At 40.3% G+C, this 18,586-nt stretch overlaps 1 protein-coding gene across 3 annotated transcripts in view; it reads right to left on the bottom strand.

The window, feature by feature from the left end:
• Tpd52l1 (TPD52 like 1) overlaps window positions 1-18,586 on the bottom strand; it is a 101,141-nt gene that overhangs the window by 27,244 nt on the left and 55,311 nt on the right. For all 3 annotated transcript variants that reach the window (XM_013352399.2, XM_005363650.3, XM_026787319.1), the window contains exons 2-3: window positions 7,283-7,398; window positions 601-749 (exon numbers count right to left, since the gene is read on the bottom strand). In XM_013352399.2, the coding sequence (XP_013207853.1) occupies window positions 601-749; window positions 7,283-7,398 (265 nt within the window). The remainder of the gene's footprint in view (window positions 1-600; window positions 750-7,282; window positions 7,399-18,586) is intronic.

The following is an 18,586-nucleotide window of genomic DNA, read 5'->3' as shown; positions in this document are numbered from 1 at the left end:
GTGCAGTAGGATCAAAAACCCATTGCCATTGTTCTTGAGTTCTCAGTAGTCCTCATTGTCTGCTATGTAAGTCCGGTTAGAAATCTCAAGGTCCAAATCAGGAGCAGAAGGAGGGGGAGCACGAGCAAGGAACTCAGGACTACGAGGGGTACACCCACACACTGAGACAATGGGGATGATCTTTCGGGAATTCACCAAGACCAGCTAGCCTGGGTCTGAAAAAGCATGGGATAAGACCTTGAATTTCTGATCCTCCTACCTCCACCTCCTCAGTGCTAGAAGGGAAAGAAAGCCTTCATGCCGTGTTAACGCATGAACCTAGGATTTTCTGTATCTAGGCAAGCACTCTACCAGCTACATCCTTCGGTCTTGCAATTAAGAGCCTTAATCCACACAAGCTTATCGCAGGAAGGTCTTTGATGGTTTGCTATTCGTGCAATATACTTACTTATCACTCGTATTTCTTTCCTTTGCTCCTAAACAAAATACTTTCTTTACACCTACAAGTACCAAACAACCTGGTAGGAAGAACCAGAGGAAAACCGGAAGAGCGGCGAGACCGCAGGCTCCCTAACTTCCTGAAGCTCTGCCCATACTCACGCAGTTGTGGTCTGCATGTCGTGCCAGCCTCGGCTGAAGTTCTGCTTTAGCTCGTTCATCAGGTTCATGCCAAGTTTCTGTTTGATCTCAACCAGATGTCTTTCTTTCGCTGACAAAACTTGTCGCAATGTTGTGATTTCGTCTTCTAGCTACAGGTAAGAGAAAAAAAAAATGACAGGGTGAAACATCAGAGTGAGTGAAAAATCTATTTCCAAAAGATTGGGATGTGTCGGTGGAGTCCTGTTAATGGCCTCATGCTGCCAACCCCAAAGCTTAACGATGCAATGAGACTTCAGGCATCTGCCAGTTTCCTCAGCATTCTGAGTGTTTCAAAATAGGGAACTTTGTCTCATTTACATCCAAAGTATCACTTTATTTCTGACCACAACTTGTGGATAATAATGCCACGCATCTTGCAAACGCCTTCCTTGGATCACCAAGGAAGCTGCTGAAGAACAGTGGCTTTTGAAACAGAGTCTATTCTGTGGCAAAAGGATGACTTTTTCCCAGTGCCAAACAGTGCTTGGACTTTTCATCTTCTGTTTTGACCCTGGTGAGGGCTGAACCCGCGGCCTCACATGCATGATACACAAGTACTCTGAACTGCTCCCCAGATGGGAAGCCTCACAACACAGATAACCACTTCAGGAACAAAGACACAGAGGAGAAGCATTTTACATAGCACACTATGAAAGAACAAAATCTTGGAGAGATTTTAGCAACAGGAAAATGTTCCTATAGTTTAATGGTATACATTTCTTTATGTTCATGGAATGTTTTTTATATGTACTTGGAAACATTTTCAGAAGAGAAACTGAATCACACATTCCATACATATTTATAATCAGTAGAAGTGTGTCTTTTTCTTGATGACCAAGTCTTCTGTGTTCATGGCTAGGCTGACAGCTGAAAGAGAAGGCCACTCTGACTACCTGAGGTGCACACGTTAGTCTCCCGCTACGTGAGAACACAGTGTTATTTTAAAACCACAGTTTCTCTGTTCGTTATTACCCTGTCATATTCCACTTTTTTATTTTTGTCAAAGTGTCTTCCTGTATTTCGTCTCCTGCCTAATATGGATATCTCTTGTTCCTTTTCCACAGACAATGCTTGGGTATCGCATCTTCCTCTCCTCTTCGATAGCTAGAGCCCTCCTGCTTCTTTCGCTTTGAGTGACTGAAATTACTGGGAGTCTGGTTCTTTCTTGGAGTGGGATGGATATGTAGGATGTTTCTGTAGTTTCTATTGTGTGAAAAAAAAAAACCCTGGGAAAACTTTTCACTTGCAGAAGTAACTGACTGCTGTAGGGCTGGAGAAAGGGCTCACAGATCTTGATAGTTCGGCCTCATGCACATGGAGTTTTGTAGACACATCAAGTCCAAAGTGAGATAAAGAGCAGGTAAATCACATTGACAGAAGCATTTAGACTACCTTTTAACTCAGCATATTTTTTTTTCTTCATTAGAGATAGATATTTGGTTTTTTGATTTACTTTTAAATATTTATTCCTTTGAGACAGGGTCTCACTATATAATGCTGGCTGGCCTAGAATACACTATTTGGGGTTATTTGATGTTTCTTGACTCCCTAGACAATCCCCATGTGAGAAATATTTATGACCAAGGTTAGATACTTTAATTGATTATTTACATATGATTAGCAAGAAAACAAGTGCTAGCGAAGATGTGAAGGAATGGAACCTTTACGTGTTGCTTCATTAAAAAAAGGTTATTTCAGCACTGTAGAACACTGTCTGGTTTCTCAAAGCTAAATGCCAAACTACAATTTGGTCTAGTAGTATCATTTTGACATATATACCCCAAGAAATTTAGAATATATGTGTTAACAGTAACACAGTTTATAACCAAGAGGGAAAACAGCCCACATGTCCCTCAAAGGTTGAACACAGCAAAACTATGTTTATACATAAAGTAAGATATGGTGCATTCATACCAAAAAATGAACTCTTAATACATGCTACTGTGTGGATGAACCTTGAACCTTGAGCATGTTTCTGCATGGGTAAACCTTGAAAATATTAGGCTTAAGAAAAAGAAACCAGACACCAAGAGCTCACATAGCATGTGAGTCCACATAATAGCATGTGAGTCCACACACATGAACTACTCAGAACAGGCAAAGTCACAGAGAGAGAGGACAGCATGGTGGTTGTCAGAAATAGCTGAAGGGTAAGGTATGAGAACGGCTTGATGTGTATGGTTTCCTTTCAGAAGGGGTGACAAACATTTGTGTTTTAGAGACTCAAGTAATGACTATAGAATGTTGTATGTTTGTTGACCGTGTTAATAAACTTATCTACATAAAAATACAAAAAAAGCAAATTAACTAAGCTGGATTTGCTAAAAAATTAACTTTAATACACAATTTATGTTGTAAGATTGGAAATTTAATTTTCTGTTTGAGTTGCTACATTGTAAGGAATTTATAACACACAGTCAGAAGAAATGTTTTGATAATCTGTTCATTGTCGGTAAGTCATTTTGCACACGGCCTCAACACCAGCCTCTTTTGGCTGAGATCCCTGGAGAACTAAGATTAAAATGCTCCTACAAAAATTGGGAGAGAAAGGCCCAGGGTCAAGTCAGCCTTTTCCAATCTTCATAGCCTGAAGGCAGTGTGTGTTCTTGGACCTCCCACCCAGTGAGGAAGAAATCAACAGAGAGGAAAAAGTTTCAAAATAAGTTCTGCCTTCTGATGATGCTGGCTGGGATTTTAATCATCTACTTTTTGTTTGTTTGAGTCATCTTATCTAGGAACATTGGCGGTACCAAATTGTTATATAATCACAAATTGATAGCACTGGTGCCAATACTTTTGTCTTTCCAAAGCTAGGCACGTTACAGAACACGGCACATTAAATGCTGCTCAGAGGAAACAAAAGGTAAAGACAACAAGAATTATTGAGTGAGTGTATCTGAAAAGAGTGATCATTAGGTATTTAAGGACCTTAAGCAGCTGGTGATGAGATAGAACATATACCAGAAATGAACCAGTACTTTGTAATATAGTGATAAGATCCATAGAATCACACACTCCACTTTGGGCATTAGCAATAGAGATTTTCGATTAAGCTGCAAAATAACTCTAGCTAATGATAAATAGTCATTGGACACCTATGCACACACCACTGCACCAGATAGGGTCTGTAGGAAGTGAGGCCTACCAGGTCAAAAGGAGCAAACCTGGTGCTGTCAGAAGTCCTCATAATGCCTAGCCAATGAGGGACAACCCTGCGAACAGTCAACGGATCAGAACACCTGGGTGCTGGCAGGGTTTATAAGTTTCTCCCCATTGTAAAATAAATGAATCTTCTGTTTGCCTTCTACCTGACTCCCAGTGTCTGAGACATTGACCCTGTGCCTTCTCACCCCCTCCCCCGAGGAAGACGCTAGGGCCCAGCCATAAGGGGTAATACTGGTTTTGTGTCCAAGGAATTTTAAGAATACAAATATAACATAATAAAAGAAACTACAGTTCAAGTTGTGTACAAAACATGTTGGCTGTGTGGATCTACAAACTTAGAAGACGGTCTGAGGACAGCCTCATCAGGGCAGTAACTAAAAGTATGGGGTGAAGGAGGCTGAGAGATGGCCATAGGAAGCTATTAGGGAACTATGAAGAGGTGCGAACCAAAGTCTGTGTCCTGGCAGACCCAAGACTGCTTTGGACAAACAGAGATAAGCTGTCTTTATCCATAGAGGTCTCGCTCTGCCATAGGATTGCACTTCACCCGATAAAAGAGACATCTCCAAAAGACTGGTCGCTGAGGAATCTTTAACTTGATTTGTGAATGGAGAGGGCGTGCACATACCATGAGGCACATGGGGAAGTCACAGAACAACCTGCGGGACTTGATCTCTCCTACCCCTACATGAATGTCAGGGCTCACACTCAAGTCATCGGGCTTGGCCACAGGCACCTTTAACTGCTGACCCATCTGCTGGCCTCGGAGGAGTCTTCATACACACCCCATGCCTAAGAAACTCAACAAGACCTTCCAGGTACAGAGAGGATCTGCTTTTGACCTAGGAGATCATCTGTGGAGAGTTGAGACAGGGGCTGAGCTTTTCTGTTTAGATGACTGAGAGTGGTCTCTATGTTCTTATGGTAACTAGAGCCTCGCAGTGCCAATAAAACCTGAATGTATCTGGTGTGCAAAGGCCCTGCTGTGCTGCCTGTGCATAGGCAGGACATTTTGTGCAAGAGAGAAAGGGTAGGGAAGCTGATTTGGGAAAAGAGCAAGGCCAAGGTGAGGGTAGCAAGGGTGAAGAAATGGGCGAGGGAAATTTGCAAGGATACATGTGCCTGTCTTTTTCACTGTCTGGGGGACAGGCCCAAAACAAGTGTCTCTGGAAGTCATGATGCTAACTTTAACACTCGTTGACTCTTTATCTCTGAAGCTCCCAGAAATAAAACAGAAAGCATTAAAGGCCAGTGCACCATGAAGGATGGAATCATGAATCCCCGTAACCTAAATACAGTCATAAAGCGTTTCGTATCAGGATCAGGATTCTGACCTCAAGAGTATCAGAAATGAAACTTGCTGGAAGCATGATGCTGTGACCAAGAAGACAGGGAAGTCTGAGAATGTTGCTGAGCACTTGTTCTCAGGAAGCATCCATCTCAAACCAACGCGTCCTTTTTCCTTGATAATAAGAACAATATACGCCAACAAGAGCACACTGAATTGTGTGACATATGTACACACCCATCCTAGAACACAGATAAACCAAGACATTTTATAGGAGTCATTCTGCTACAGAAGTCTTCTTGAGCTGACACTGGGGCTCTTGTAGTGAAGGATTTAAGGTCTAACTTCACGTCAACTAGCCTGCAGCAGTTTACAGAACATGATTTTTAGACACTACAGTTGACATAAACAGGTCATAGAACAGAATTTAGAGTCATGAGACCATGTGAAGTTAGCCTATTACCCATTAAGGTGACCTTTGTTCTGCACTCTGGCATGCATGACCATTCAGTGGCCACACAGAAGTCCAGGTAAAAAACTAGAATATTCTGTTAGAGGCAGTGCACTTGGCGAAATACTTTCCAGTCATGTTGGAGGACTAAGTTGGTTTGTTATTTTTAAATGGGACTAATTTAAGGGCTGGCACACAAAAACAATGTCACACAATGTTGTCTACATATAGACTACACAATGACACCTGTATTTGATACAAAACAAAACATAGAAACAGAGTAAAATAGTGTTTGCTGAAGATTGGGGAGGGAAAGGGGGAAACGAGGAGAAAATGGTCAAAGGATACACAATTATTTTAGATAAGAGCAAGTTCTGAGGTTCTACCACCATTCAGTAGGGTGATGATGTTGATTATGCATTTCAAAATAACTAGGAAACTGAATGGTCTCGGCACAAAGAAAAACTAAATGTGTAAGGCAGCAGATACACGCTGCATCTTTATTTGGCTGCCACATGCTATCCACACATACGAATATATCACACTGCAACCCATAGATACATCCTACTGTTATGTGTGGAAAAAAATAAAATGAAAACTTATAACGGAGTGTATTAATAAACATTAGTGGAACCCAACTCAGAAGGCAGGCAGAAGATCTGTTAGTTCCAGGTCAGCCTGGGTTACCTAGCAAGATTCATTCTCAACAAAACACAATTAAAATAATAAAATTACAGAATAAAACTTAAAGAATGTATTGCAATTCATTAAGACCTTACATTGATAACAGTGAGCCAGTATAGCGTAGCAGCTGTGCCAGGCCCAAGGCTGTGTCCTGAGCCGGTGGAAAGCTGACAGACAGAAGGAAGGGAAAGCCATGCTTTCATGAGAAACAAGCGCATGCCGCCCTGTGAAGTGGGTGCCAAAGGAATGATCTACCTCTCCTCTTCCCCTGCTTCACTCTGCTCTAGGAGCCCTCCTCCAGCCCTCGCCAAGAAACAGGCATCTCTCACTGTGAGTCAACGGGTGAGAGGGTCTCACCTACCAAACGCTGGGCACAGAGCTATGCTTAGGATGAGACTGGCATTTCCCTCTCCTCTAGGACAGCAGGTACAAATGCTCCCATTAAGTTCTAATTAATTGTAGCTTACCTCTCCACCCGCAGAGTCTCATTGTTCTTAAAAAGAGTCAAGTCAGCTGATTTCATGATTGACATTTTCATTAAAGTAATAAAAATGTTGAAGAATTGCTTTTTAAAAAGAGATTGTGGCCATGCTGTGGTTTCTTTATTGTTTTTTCTGTGTCTGAGTCAAGATTCTGTATATGTAGTCCAAACAAGCCTAGAACTCACTCCACATCCCAGGCCAACCTCCACTCTTCATCTTCCGGCCTCAGCCTCCTGAATGCAAGGATAACAAGTACGCATGGCCACACCTGGTCTGTCCCAAAGCTTTAAACACATTCCATTTGATTCCTTAAGTACTTAACATTTGCACAACATCTCTACACTAAGGAAAACAAGAAGCACATACTTAACACAACTTGTTATTGTAGATTGCACAGCACTGTTCTCCACTTTACCACTGCAGACACGACCAGTATTACAAAAACCCCTTGAAAAAAAATGAATCATCCTGCGATGTGTTCATTTATGACACTTTATTACATGACAGACAACATAATTGCAACATGGGACCTGTATGGAGCAAAAGACAGAAATAGAAGATTTCTGAACATACCTGAACTAATTCTGCCTTTAACTCTTCCTTCTCCTCCTCAGAGAGCATGCTAGAGAAGTCAGCACTGGCTATCACATCCTCATCTCTTCCTCGCAGTGGTTCCGTCTCCAGCAAGCCTTCAGGCAGAAGTGACAAAACATAAAGTGATGATCATGCATTTAGCCATCTTCCCCTTCGGTAACCTGGAGAACTCTGAATATCGACTTAACCTCACACTAAAAGCCAACAAAAACTCACCCAAAGAAAAACAAGAGCAAAGCCTTTGTGCTGAATGTGTGAGCGCCAAGAGAGCAAATATTGAGAAGTCTAAAACCAAAGAAACAATCAAAGAACCTGAGTGCAAGGGAAAAGCCAGAATGTAAACAAGGAGCTGGGGAGATAGTCAGTGGCATGTACTACCCTTACAGAGGACCCGAGTTCAGTTCCCATGTCAGGTAAGTCACAACCTCCTGGAACTCCAGCTCCAGGGGATCCCACATCTTCTGGATAGAAGGTACTTGCACTCACATATACACATACCTCCACAACACATACATATAATTCTGAAAATAAAAGATATCTTTTAAGAAATATAAACAGCCGGGCGGTGGTGGCGCACGCCTTTAATCCCAGCACTCGGGAGGCAGAGGCAGGCGGATCTCTGGGAGTTCGAGGCCAGCCTGGTCTACAAGAGCTAGTTCCGGGATGGGCACCAAAGCTACAGAGAAACCCTGTCTCAAAAAACAAACAAATAATATATAAACAAAGCAAGCTGTTACCCAATATACTTGGGTCACACAGGTTCACTTTTAACTGCCGCAAGGGTTCAGGGAGTAGAAAAAGAAGTTCACCCAGGGAAAGAAAGACAGAGTGAGACTTCAGATAAGCCTTCTTTCCCTGCAGGCCTGGCTTTGAAGCTTATAGCTGAACAACAGATGGAGAGAGAGGAGAGAGGAGAGAGAGAGAGAGAGAGAGAGAGAGAGAGAGAGAGAGGACTCTCTCCCTACCTTAAGAACTCATTACCCTATAGTAAACTAAATATAAGCTTACTGCTTAGATGCACTTTGCCTGCAAACATTCAGAGCCCAGAAAACTATTTTCTATTTTTTGATGTGGTAACATTCAGAGGCTGGAACAACCACACATAGAGGCAACACAGAAACAAATGGTTCCCCAAAGAGGAAAAGGTGGGAAGTACTTGGGATTTTGATGCTATCCTGTACCACAGATTAAAGCCATGCTAACTCAACTTGTAACTAAAGATGCCCTCTTAGTTAAGATAGACAATCCCTAGGCAAGCCCTGGGCCATCTGGCTACCCAGCTCATTGATCTGTGTTGCCTGGGGAACCCAGAGCATATCCACAAACATGTTCAAAAAATTATTTATGACATGGTACATGGCAGAGCTGTTATTTACACAACTGTAGTAAAAGGGCTTTTAAACATTATTCATGTAGAAATAATAATGAATACATTTATACATGTCTCACAGAACAAAACTGAAAGTTCTAGAAGACGATAAGTTTATATCTATCAACATCTATCAACCTTTGGGAGGGAAGCAATTTCTCCAACAAAAAACAGAGTAAAACATGTAAGAAAGATTAAGAACGTCTCTTAAACACTACCAGAGACAAAAAGACATCAGAACATATTGCTACATAAAATATTAAGAAAATATCAGTTCCTAGAATATGTAGAATTTCTATAAATCAATTTTTAAAAAAATGGGACTCAACAATCTTTCCTTTCCTTCCTATCCGTTGTTTTAAATTCTCCATTCTCATCCTCAGCCCTGTAGAAAACCCCTTACAGGGGCCTGTCCTCACTCAGTCAAAGAAAATGTTAAAGCTAAAAAATAAGCCAGGCAGAAAATATTCAGGAAATCTGGAACACTTTGAAAAAAAGCAAGTCTATGAATAATAGGAATAGAGGAGGAGAAGAAACCCAGTTCAAAGGAACAGAACATATTTTCAACAAAATCGTAGAAGAAAATTTTCCTAACTTTAGGAAAGAGGTATCTGTCAAGGTACAAAAATCATACACTAGAAGACCAAATAGACTATACCATAAAAGAAATTCCCTATGATACATTATAATCAACACACTGATGTACAGAACAAAAAAAATATTAAAAGCTGCAAGGGAAAACACCAAATAGCATATAAATAAAAACTTACGATAATAACACTAGATTTCTCAATGGAGACTCTAAAAGCCAGAAAGACATGGACACATGTGATTCAGAGAATACAGATACCAGCCCAGACAACTGTACCTAGTAAAACTTTCAAATATAATAGATGGAGAAAACAAGACATTCCACAATAAAACCAAATTTAAGCAGTATGTATCTAACCAACTCTACAGAAAGTTATAGAAAGAAAACTTCAACCTGAAAAGGTTAACCACACCCAAGAAAACACAGAAATAAATGATCCCAAGAGCAGCAAATCCAAAGAGCAGGGAAAACTGACATCATAGCAACAAAAAACAGGAATCAAAAAAAAAAAATGTTAACTGATAGTTCTCAACATTAATGGTCTCAATTCCCTATTAGAAAGAAACGGACTAACAGATTGGATTTAAAAACAGGATCCATTCTTCTGCTGCATCCAAGAAACATACTATAATGCCAGAGATAGACATAACATTAGGGTAAAGGGTTAAAAGACCTACAGGTCAAGGGAGAAATTGAGAGCATTAGAACATTTTATGGATATATGCCCAAGGAACTACCACACTGATTTCCATGCTGGTTGTAAAAATGTGCCATCTTAAAACTTTAAAAATATACATCAAAGAAAATATCAGACAATGGAAAGATCTTGACCATGGACTATTCTCATGGAACAGTAGAATTAATACAGTGAAAATAGCCATCTTATCAAAAGCAATCTACAGATTCAGTGCAAGCCCCATCCAAATTATAACACAATTCTTTACAGAAATTGAAAAGAAAATTTTCATCTTCATGTCACACACACACACACACCACCACCACCACCAACAACAACAACAACAGCAACAACAACAAAATCCCCCCACCCCCCGAACCCAGGATAGCAAACAAAAATCATCATAATAATAAAGAACTGATGGAAGTATCACGATCCCTAATCTCAAATTGTACTTCAGAGCTGTAGTATGGGCATAAAAACGAACACATTGATCAGTAGAATAGAATTGAAGACCTAGCTATAAGTCCACACTCCTGTGGACACCTCATTTTCAATAAGGAAGTCAGAAAGACACACTGGAAAAAAGACAGCAGCATCTTCAACAAATGGTACTGGGCAAACTGGATGGCTGCATCTAGAAAAACAAAAATAGATCCATATCTTTCACCCTGTACAAAACTCAACTCCAAATGGATCAAAACTTCAACATAAGGCCAGAGACACTGAATGTGACAGGAGAGATAGTAGGGAACAGCTTTGAACTCATTGGCCCAGGAAAACACTTTCTGAACAGAACACCGTCAGCACAGGCAGTAAGATCAACAATTAATGAGTGGAACCTCATAAAACTGCAAAGTTTCTCCATGACAAAGGATACCATTATTTACAGAAAGCAGCAGGCTACAGTATGGGAAAAGACATTTACCAACTATACATCTGACAGAGGGCTAATATCTATATAAAGAACTAAAACAACAAAACAAAACAAACAAAATAAAAAAAACAAGAAAACTGGACATCACGAAAGCAAATAACCCAATTAAAGCATGGGTACAGATCTTAACAGAGAGTCCTCAGAAGATGAAACACTAATGGCTGAGAAATACTTAACCAAATGTTCAACATCCTTTGAGATTTTATGTTACACCAGTCACAGTGGCCAAGATCAATAAAACAAACAAAGCACAACAAATCATGCTAGAGAAGATGTGATGTGACTACATCCATTTCTGGTGGCACTACAATGTTGAAATAAATAAAAAACCAGCTATACATATTCTATGTATGTAGTAACATAAATAGAATTGTTTAATAAAAGAACAAATAATAAGTCTGTGTCGGAGAGTGGAACTGGAGTACTCTGTTGATCACGTGAGATCTTTGGAATCCAAGGAGACTATAAAGTACCAGTCAAATGGCCATATGCCTGCATTTGCAAGATTAAAAACTGGTCTGAAACATTACATTTAAGTCATTTATAAATGGATCCAGATCTAGATGAAGAGTTACTGTGCTGCTCCCACATTCCCAAGTTCAAGGTCCAACTAAGGTTAGTCTAGCTACAAAGCATATGTCCTTGTCTGCATTTTACGTTTCTCTATTAAAGACAAACACAAGAGATTTATGTGTACAATGACAGCACCCTTGTGACCTCACATTTCTCGGTCCTCTGATACTAGGGATTAGTGTCTACTGTGTAAACCTCAGGCGATCTATTTGCAGCACACCAGTGCTTCCCTGTTCCTGTTGAAATAGGAACCATCAATGTGTTGGCAGCTATAAATTAAGAGATGGGCTCTAGGTTAAATAATACCTTTAGCACTGTGAGGAAATAAATCATCTATTGGCATCTGCATATTCTCAGGGCATTTTCTCAGTCTGGGGATTTGGCAACGACTTGTGGCCTTTGTTGAAGCTCTACAGACATCTATACACCAAAATGATCATTAAACTATGTTTTTGGATCAATCATACATTGTTAGCAAAGACTAGGGAGTTGCAGATTTCCTTGAAATATAAACTAATCTTGTACTATACCAAGGAACTGAAGAAGTTCAATTCTGTAGCCAAGAAAAGGAGGCAAGGTGTATTCTTTCAGAAAGAGCACAAAATTATCCCAAGATTTAATAAAAGAAGGAATGCAATAAATCCGCTTAAATGAAAACTTACCATGACTTGAATAATAGATTTAAGACTGTAATATTTATTACCTAATTATATTTTCTTCATAATGTGAGGTAAAAATAATTCCAAATATCTGCTTATTATCAAAGGGATAAAATATTGAGCTAATCTCATTACTGTGGGATTTATAGTTATCTTCAAATGCACAAAAACCTTAATACAAGGTGATGTGTAGAAATTAAAGACATAAAATATGCTTATTTATTAGTACCATATAGTACCATACACTCTGCATACTCACTTAACTTTTCCCTCAGATTGAAGTATTATTTTTCATGGACTCCATCATTCAACTGCTTTTCTTTCATCTGTGAGTAGCCCTTATCTAATCTGTTACTGTATTGTATTTCCTGTTGCCCTGGCGTCCTGGCAAAGGCTTCAAATGCCAGGAGTGGTACAATGGATGCCTTACATCCTTGCATCCTGAAATCAACACTTGAAACCTGCTGCAGAGCTTGCCAAGAGATTCTAAAACTGGTTTTTCTGAAGCTGAGGCCCACTCGCTCTGGCCTTTGAGACGGGTCAGAGTGGGGCAGGGAGGCAGGGTCATATGGGGAATTTCCACACACATGTAAATATTCAGAAAAGATAAATCAGAACTTGATCTTCCAAAACCTTCAATAATATCACATCTTTCCCACATACTATACAGTATGCACACTCTCCCTTCACGCCCACACACACCTCTTAATTGGCAGTGTCTTAATGGACAGCATTAAAATCTTTCTTAGTGTATATAAACTGATAGTCATCTTAACATCTTTGACATTTTAGGTCTTAAAATCATACAGCAATAAAGGGTACTCTTTGCCGGGGGGGGGATTTTTCCAGGACTCCATGACATACCAAAGATCTCAGATGACAAAGTATTTTATATAAAATGACTTAGTGTTTGCATATAACCAAGTCATTTCCTCCTGAAACTCAATAATCTCTAAATAACTTACAAAACACAATGTAAACATTATATATAAGGTTTTTACTGCATTATTTAGGGATTAATAGAGGGATGGTTTTTACATTTATGCTCAGCATAATTTAAAATGTTTTAATTACAGTTTGTGTTATTTACTTTTCTTTTGCTGTGATGAAACGCCATGACCAAGGTGACATACAGAAGGCATCATTTAGGCCTCTGGTTCTAGAGAGGTAAGAGTCTGTCACACAATGACAAGCAAGCACAGGGAGGGGACACCTCTTGAGAGCTCACATTTTAACTTTGAACCCAAGCATGAAATAGAGAAAACTAGAAATGGTACGAATCTTTAGAATCTGAAAGCCAGACTCCACCGACACAATTTCTCCAACAAAACCACAATTCCCAAGCCAAACAGTGCCGTCACCATGGGAACCAAGTGTTCAGATACATGAGCCCCCGGGGTACATTTTCATTTAAACCACACATAGCTGTTGAATCTGTAAGAAACCACAAATATAGAGAACAAACTATCTAAATCCACACCCGTGTTACTAAAAATGAAAGCATATTGTTTTATAACTTGATCTTTTTTTCCATACAACTTTCTCCTCTCGTTCTTAATCATCTCTTTAAAACCTGATCATATCAAAGGACTTCATTGGTTCTGCAATGTATTTAAAATTGATCTTTCCCAATCTAGTCATGTAGTTCATGATAACACATTTGTCTGTTATAGTTTTTTTTTTTTAGGTATCTCTTTCTTTGGACCTCTAATGACTCACGAATGAGAACTGGCTCAGTTCTGCAGATTTCATCATAATATCTTAATTTATGGCTTATTAAGTGACTATAAGGAAAGAGTCTGTCTCCAGGGAACAGACCACTGCAGAACAATTCCTTTCAACTTTGTACTGTGCCGTCTTAAACCTGTCTTTAAGTCTAGAACATAGGAAAAACAATGTTATTCATAATAATAGTTTATAAGGGATTAGAGTCTTGCCAAATGCCCAGTGCCTGGCATATGATAATCAGTAAATACATTAGTTCCACTTTCATTATAATAATTATAATAATAAAGCAGTATTATTTTTGATTGGAATCATTATAAATTTCCATGTTATGAGAATAAAATAGAGTTATTACTTTGACCTCAAGTTACTGAAAAAAATTATCTATGGAGATAAATTGCTAACATATAAATCCCTAAGGAAAACTACTACATGTCAGATTTAATGAATGAATTCACTAAATGAATGCCCTAAACCAGTGGTTCGCAACCTTCTTAATGCTATGGCCCTCCAAAACAGTTCCTTCTGTTGTGGTGATCCCAACCATAAAATCAATTTCATTGCTTCTTCGAGACTACAATTTTGCTACTCTTATGAACCATAACGCAAATTATCTGTGTTCTCCGATGGCATTGTGGGTCTCGACACAGTTGAGAGCTACTGCCCCCAAACCATCAGACTGTGTGCTCCATCTTCTGATCCCTAGAAAGGGTACCTCTCATTTATTTGTCACTATCCCTCCTGGCCATTGCTGGTCTAGAAAGGACACTGAAGTAGCCCGTGCAATCCACACTTGGGGTGTTGAGCTAAGGTGGAAGAGCCAGGTAAACACGGTTGACTCTGGTACCCGCACCATGGTAGAATGCATGTGGAAATCTCCCGCAGAGCTGCCCTGCATCCTGCCCTTTGAACAAACTTTAGGGAGAACTACAGACTTTTCCTCTAATTGGACGCACTTACTCTTCCTTGCTGGGAGGGCTGATTGTCTGACTTCTGAACGTCTGAGTTTTTTCTTTATCCTTAAAATAAAATTTATAATCTTCATTTGAATTCATCTAAATGTCTTTTTTTTTAAAGGCAATGCCAGGTTAAACAGAGACATGACACCACAGAATCCAGGTAAAAGATGACAATCTTGAGTTCTTTTCCATATTTAGCTCTACAATATCAATGCCTAGCCATGACCTTAAATGAAATGAACTAAACAGGGGATAAATTATTGGTTACTTTCCACAAACCCTGAGAAGTCATAAGGTCATTTTCACAGATGTTAAAGTCTTGTCTGGTATAAGAGGCCTACTAGACTAAACTATCCGAGACCACCAACAGGGGGCACTTTCCTTCCTTCCTCTGTGAGTCCATTCCCCTCCACTTTGCCTTTGGTCATCAGCTAGTCCAGCACTCCCTAGGGAAGCAGTATTTCCAGGCATTTCAGTTTTCAAAAATGGATGAGACTACAGTTACCCGCCATTGGTCTGTGGTCTCCACACGAATTCTGAAGGGAGATCTTACCATCAAGGACTAGGATTTCAATAGCCTATCTGGAAACACCTTACCCATGCATGGTAGAAACCCCAGTGTTGTGGTTAAAAATGAGAATGGGCCCCAATAAGCTCATATGTTTGAATTCCCTGTCCACCGTTGGAACTGTTTCAAAGGATTAGAAGGTATGGCTTTATTGGAGGAGATAAATTACTGGGTTAGGCTTTGAGGGTTCAAAAGCCCACATCATTCCTAGCCTGTCTCTCTGTCTCTGTTTGTCTCTGCCTATCTCTTTCTGTCTCTCTGCCTCCAATTTGTGAATAAGATGTCAGCTCTAAGCTACTGTTGAAGCACCTTGACTACCTGTCTCCATGCTTTCTGCCATGATGGTCATGGACTCACTCTCCTCAACCAGACACAAGCTCCCAGCTAAGTGTTTCCTTTTGTAAGTAACTAAGATGCTCAGGTGTCCCGACTAAGCCAGAAGAGCTGCAAATCCTTTTGCGACCATTCCGAATGCCTTGAAAGAGCAAGTGGGAATCTTTAGGAGGTGGAGGCTGCAGGACAAGTTTCTTGGGAGTTTCCTGAGGAGTCTGTATTTGAGAAAGCTGGTACAGACCACACAATGGGGACTTGTCCTTGGGAATTTTGCCCCCCTTTCCTTGCTATGAAACACAGTATGTGGACATTCTCAATATTGAGGTCTTGGCTTATCACTCCTGGACATACACAGTGAGGGCCTCTTTCTTTTTTTCCATTTTTTTTAAAAAAAAACTTTATTTTGGGGGATTGTATATCAGGGATTGTCAAGCTTTGTCCTGCATAGAATACTGATACAGAGCAGAACCCCAATTATGGGAACAAATTAATCTCTCAGTGGAGAAGAAACCACAGCAGGGTCTTCCCAGGATTGTTGCAAAAACAACTCATATTTAAATTGAAAAGAGAAAGAAAGGAAGAAAGGAAGGAAGGAAGGAAGGAAGGAAGGAAGGAAGGAAGGAAGGAAGGAAAGAGAAAGAAGGGAGGGAGGGAGGAAGGGAGGGAGGAAGGAAAACTAAATCCAGAGAACATACATCATGAAATCTTGTTATCAGAAATCTATCTGGGCAATTAATTAACTGCTAGTTTGACCAGTAAAAAACACAGAATGTTCTCACAGATGAGTGACTGCAAGATCCTTGAGAAAGGATCATATGAGAAAGTTTAAGTTATAACTCTAGAAAGAAAGACTTTAAATTGTACTCAGAAGGTAACAACAGCAGAGCTGTCTATTAAGTCTTGAGAAGAACACAGCACTGTTTTGATCAACGCCATGAATGAACAGGGAAATGCAGATTCAAACCACAAGGAGCTGCTTCAATGTGTCTGATGTAGTTTCTAATCTGGAACCTAGGCCTCAAGGAAATCGGTTGGGAAGAGTTCAGCTGGGTTGGTAAGTGGGGCAAAGCTAGAGGGATGATTCGCATATATTGGAAGCACAACGGAAACAAGGTGTGTTTGCCTTCATGAAGACAACAAGGATAAGGAGGACTTTCTACCCCACCTACTCTATTGTACCTATCATGTGTTAAGCATTGGGCTTTACATTAGCATATGTAAATGTCTTTTATCTATTATGTGACGTGTGTATCATTGGGGGCCACTTGATAGCACAGACCAAGTCAGAACCAAGGTCTCAATTTGGGTCATCTTACCAAAAGTGGCAACTGATAGTTATGTGGTCAAGTTGACGCCAGGAATCATACAGAACTAAACCTGAAGCCCAGGATCTAAAACAAATTGAGTGTATTTTCTGACAAACTAACTAGCTGAATGCAGGTAATATCTGGGTCTATGAGCTTAAAGTTGTGTGTAGGAAGTGACTAAATAAAGCTCTTCGGACAATGTCATCAGCCTGGGCCTCCTCATCACACAGCACCTATACGTGTATCAGGCCCCAGGTGGTCTATCCCTCATGCTGTGTCTCTTTGATTTCATGTCCGGTCTCATTCTCCAGGACATAAACACCTAAAGAGCAAAATCATGCTTTCCTACCCAAGCTCCACAGTATATTAACTTAGCATGGTTATCTGTCCTAGAGGACCAGTTGAGGAGGATCATAGCTACCAGCAGCAGCTTCATCCACAGATGGCAAAGTCTCTGAATCCAACAACCCCAAATCCACTCCTGGATGTCACATTATGATGTACAAGGGAGAGGATGGGTGACTATAGAATTTTAAGAGATCACAAAGGTGAACTTCCTCTCCCATTAACCCCTTCTGGGAGCTTCTGAACCCTCTTATTAGGATAGTTTCTGTCACCCTACTTACGATGCTAGGTGATGGTAGGTCTTTTCTCTTCCCCATGTCCCCTTTCTTCTCTTATAAAAACACTGATGTCCGATTGAACTACACAAGGGACTTCTATCAGGCTGCTCTTTGTTGCTCTCCAATGATAACTCATTGACTTTGAGAAAAGATAGTGAGGGACCCCAGACCATAGATTGCAAGAAAACAGCACAATTTAGGTTCTTAAGCATCAGGGGTGTTCTTTCTCGGAACCACACCCAATTATATATGTTTCAAAACTAAGGTGAAAATTTTTCCTGACTGAAACTGCAACAAAAAGAGCTTAAGTTGACTGGGGGAACCGTTAGAAGCGGCTCAATTGCTTTCAAGGAGACAAGCAAAAAAACAATTTTATTTTTAACCACATGGTAGGTACCAAGTATGCTCATAGCTTCTCTTATCCTCCCCAGAAACACATTAGGCAGGTGTAGAATGACTGACCAAAGTTCTGAGGTTTTACCAAGCCTACAAGTTATTAAGCTGCCCTGCCACAATTTCGAGGTTGCTGGCAGAAGATACGGACCTCCCGAGTTTGTGACTCATGTCTGAATGAGAATCGTGAACATCACATTCAGGTAGGGTTCCTTTGCCACCAAGCCCTCTAGGGGTGACATCAGAAGGGCACTGTGCACACAGTGGAGTTGAGCTCATTTGAAGAACCCTGAGCTCAGGGAATGTGAATATTTAGTAGGCACTAAGCGAAGCCGCCTGCTCTTTGCTCTGGAAGAAGGCATGGCCTGTATTATGCAGGATGGAAAGTGGGCTTGACTTCTGCTTGAAGACTCTCTCTCTCTCTCTCTCTCTCTCTCTCTCTCTCTCTCTCTCTCTCTTTCCCTCCCTGACTGTTTTCATATTTGAAAAGGCATACCTGGAAAAACAAATGAACAAGCAACAACAACAACAAAAATATCTCTGCTTGTGTAATTTGAAGAAATGCAAGA

This window comes from Microtus ochrogaster, linkage group LG9, assembly GCF_000317375.1.
Source record: "Microtus ochrogaster isolate Prairie Vole_2 linkage group LG9, MicOch1.0, whole genome shotgun sequence".
Lineage (NCBI taxonomy): Eukaryota > Metazoa > Chordata > Mammalia > Rodentia > Cricetidae > Microtus > Microtus ochrogaster.
The sequence above is the reverse complement of the archived record's forward strand: the minus strand, read 5'-3'. Positions and strand labels throughout refer to the sequence as shown.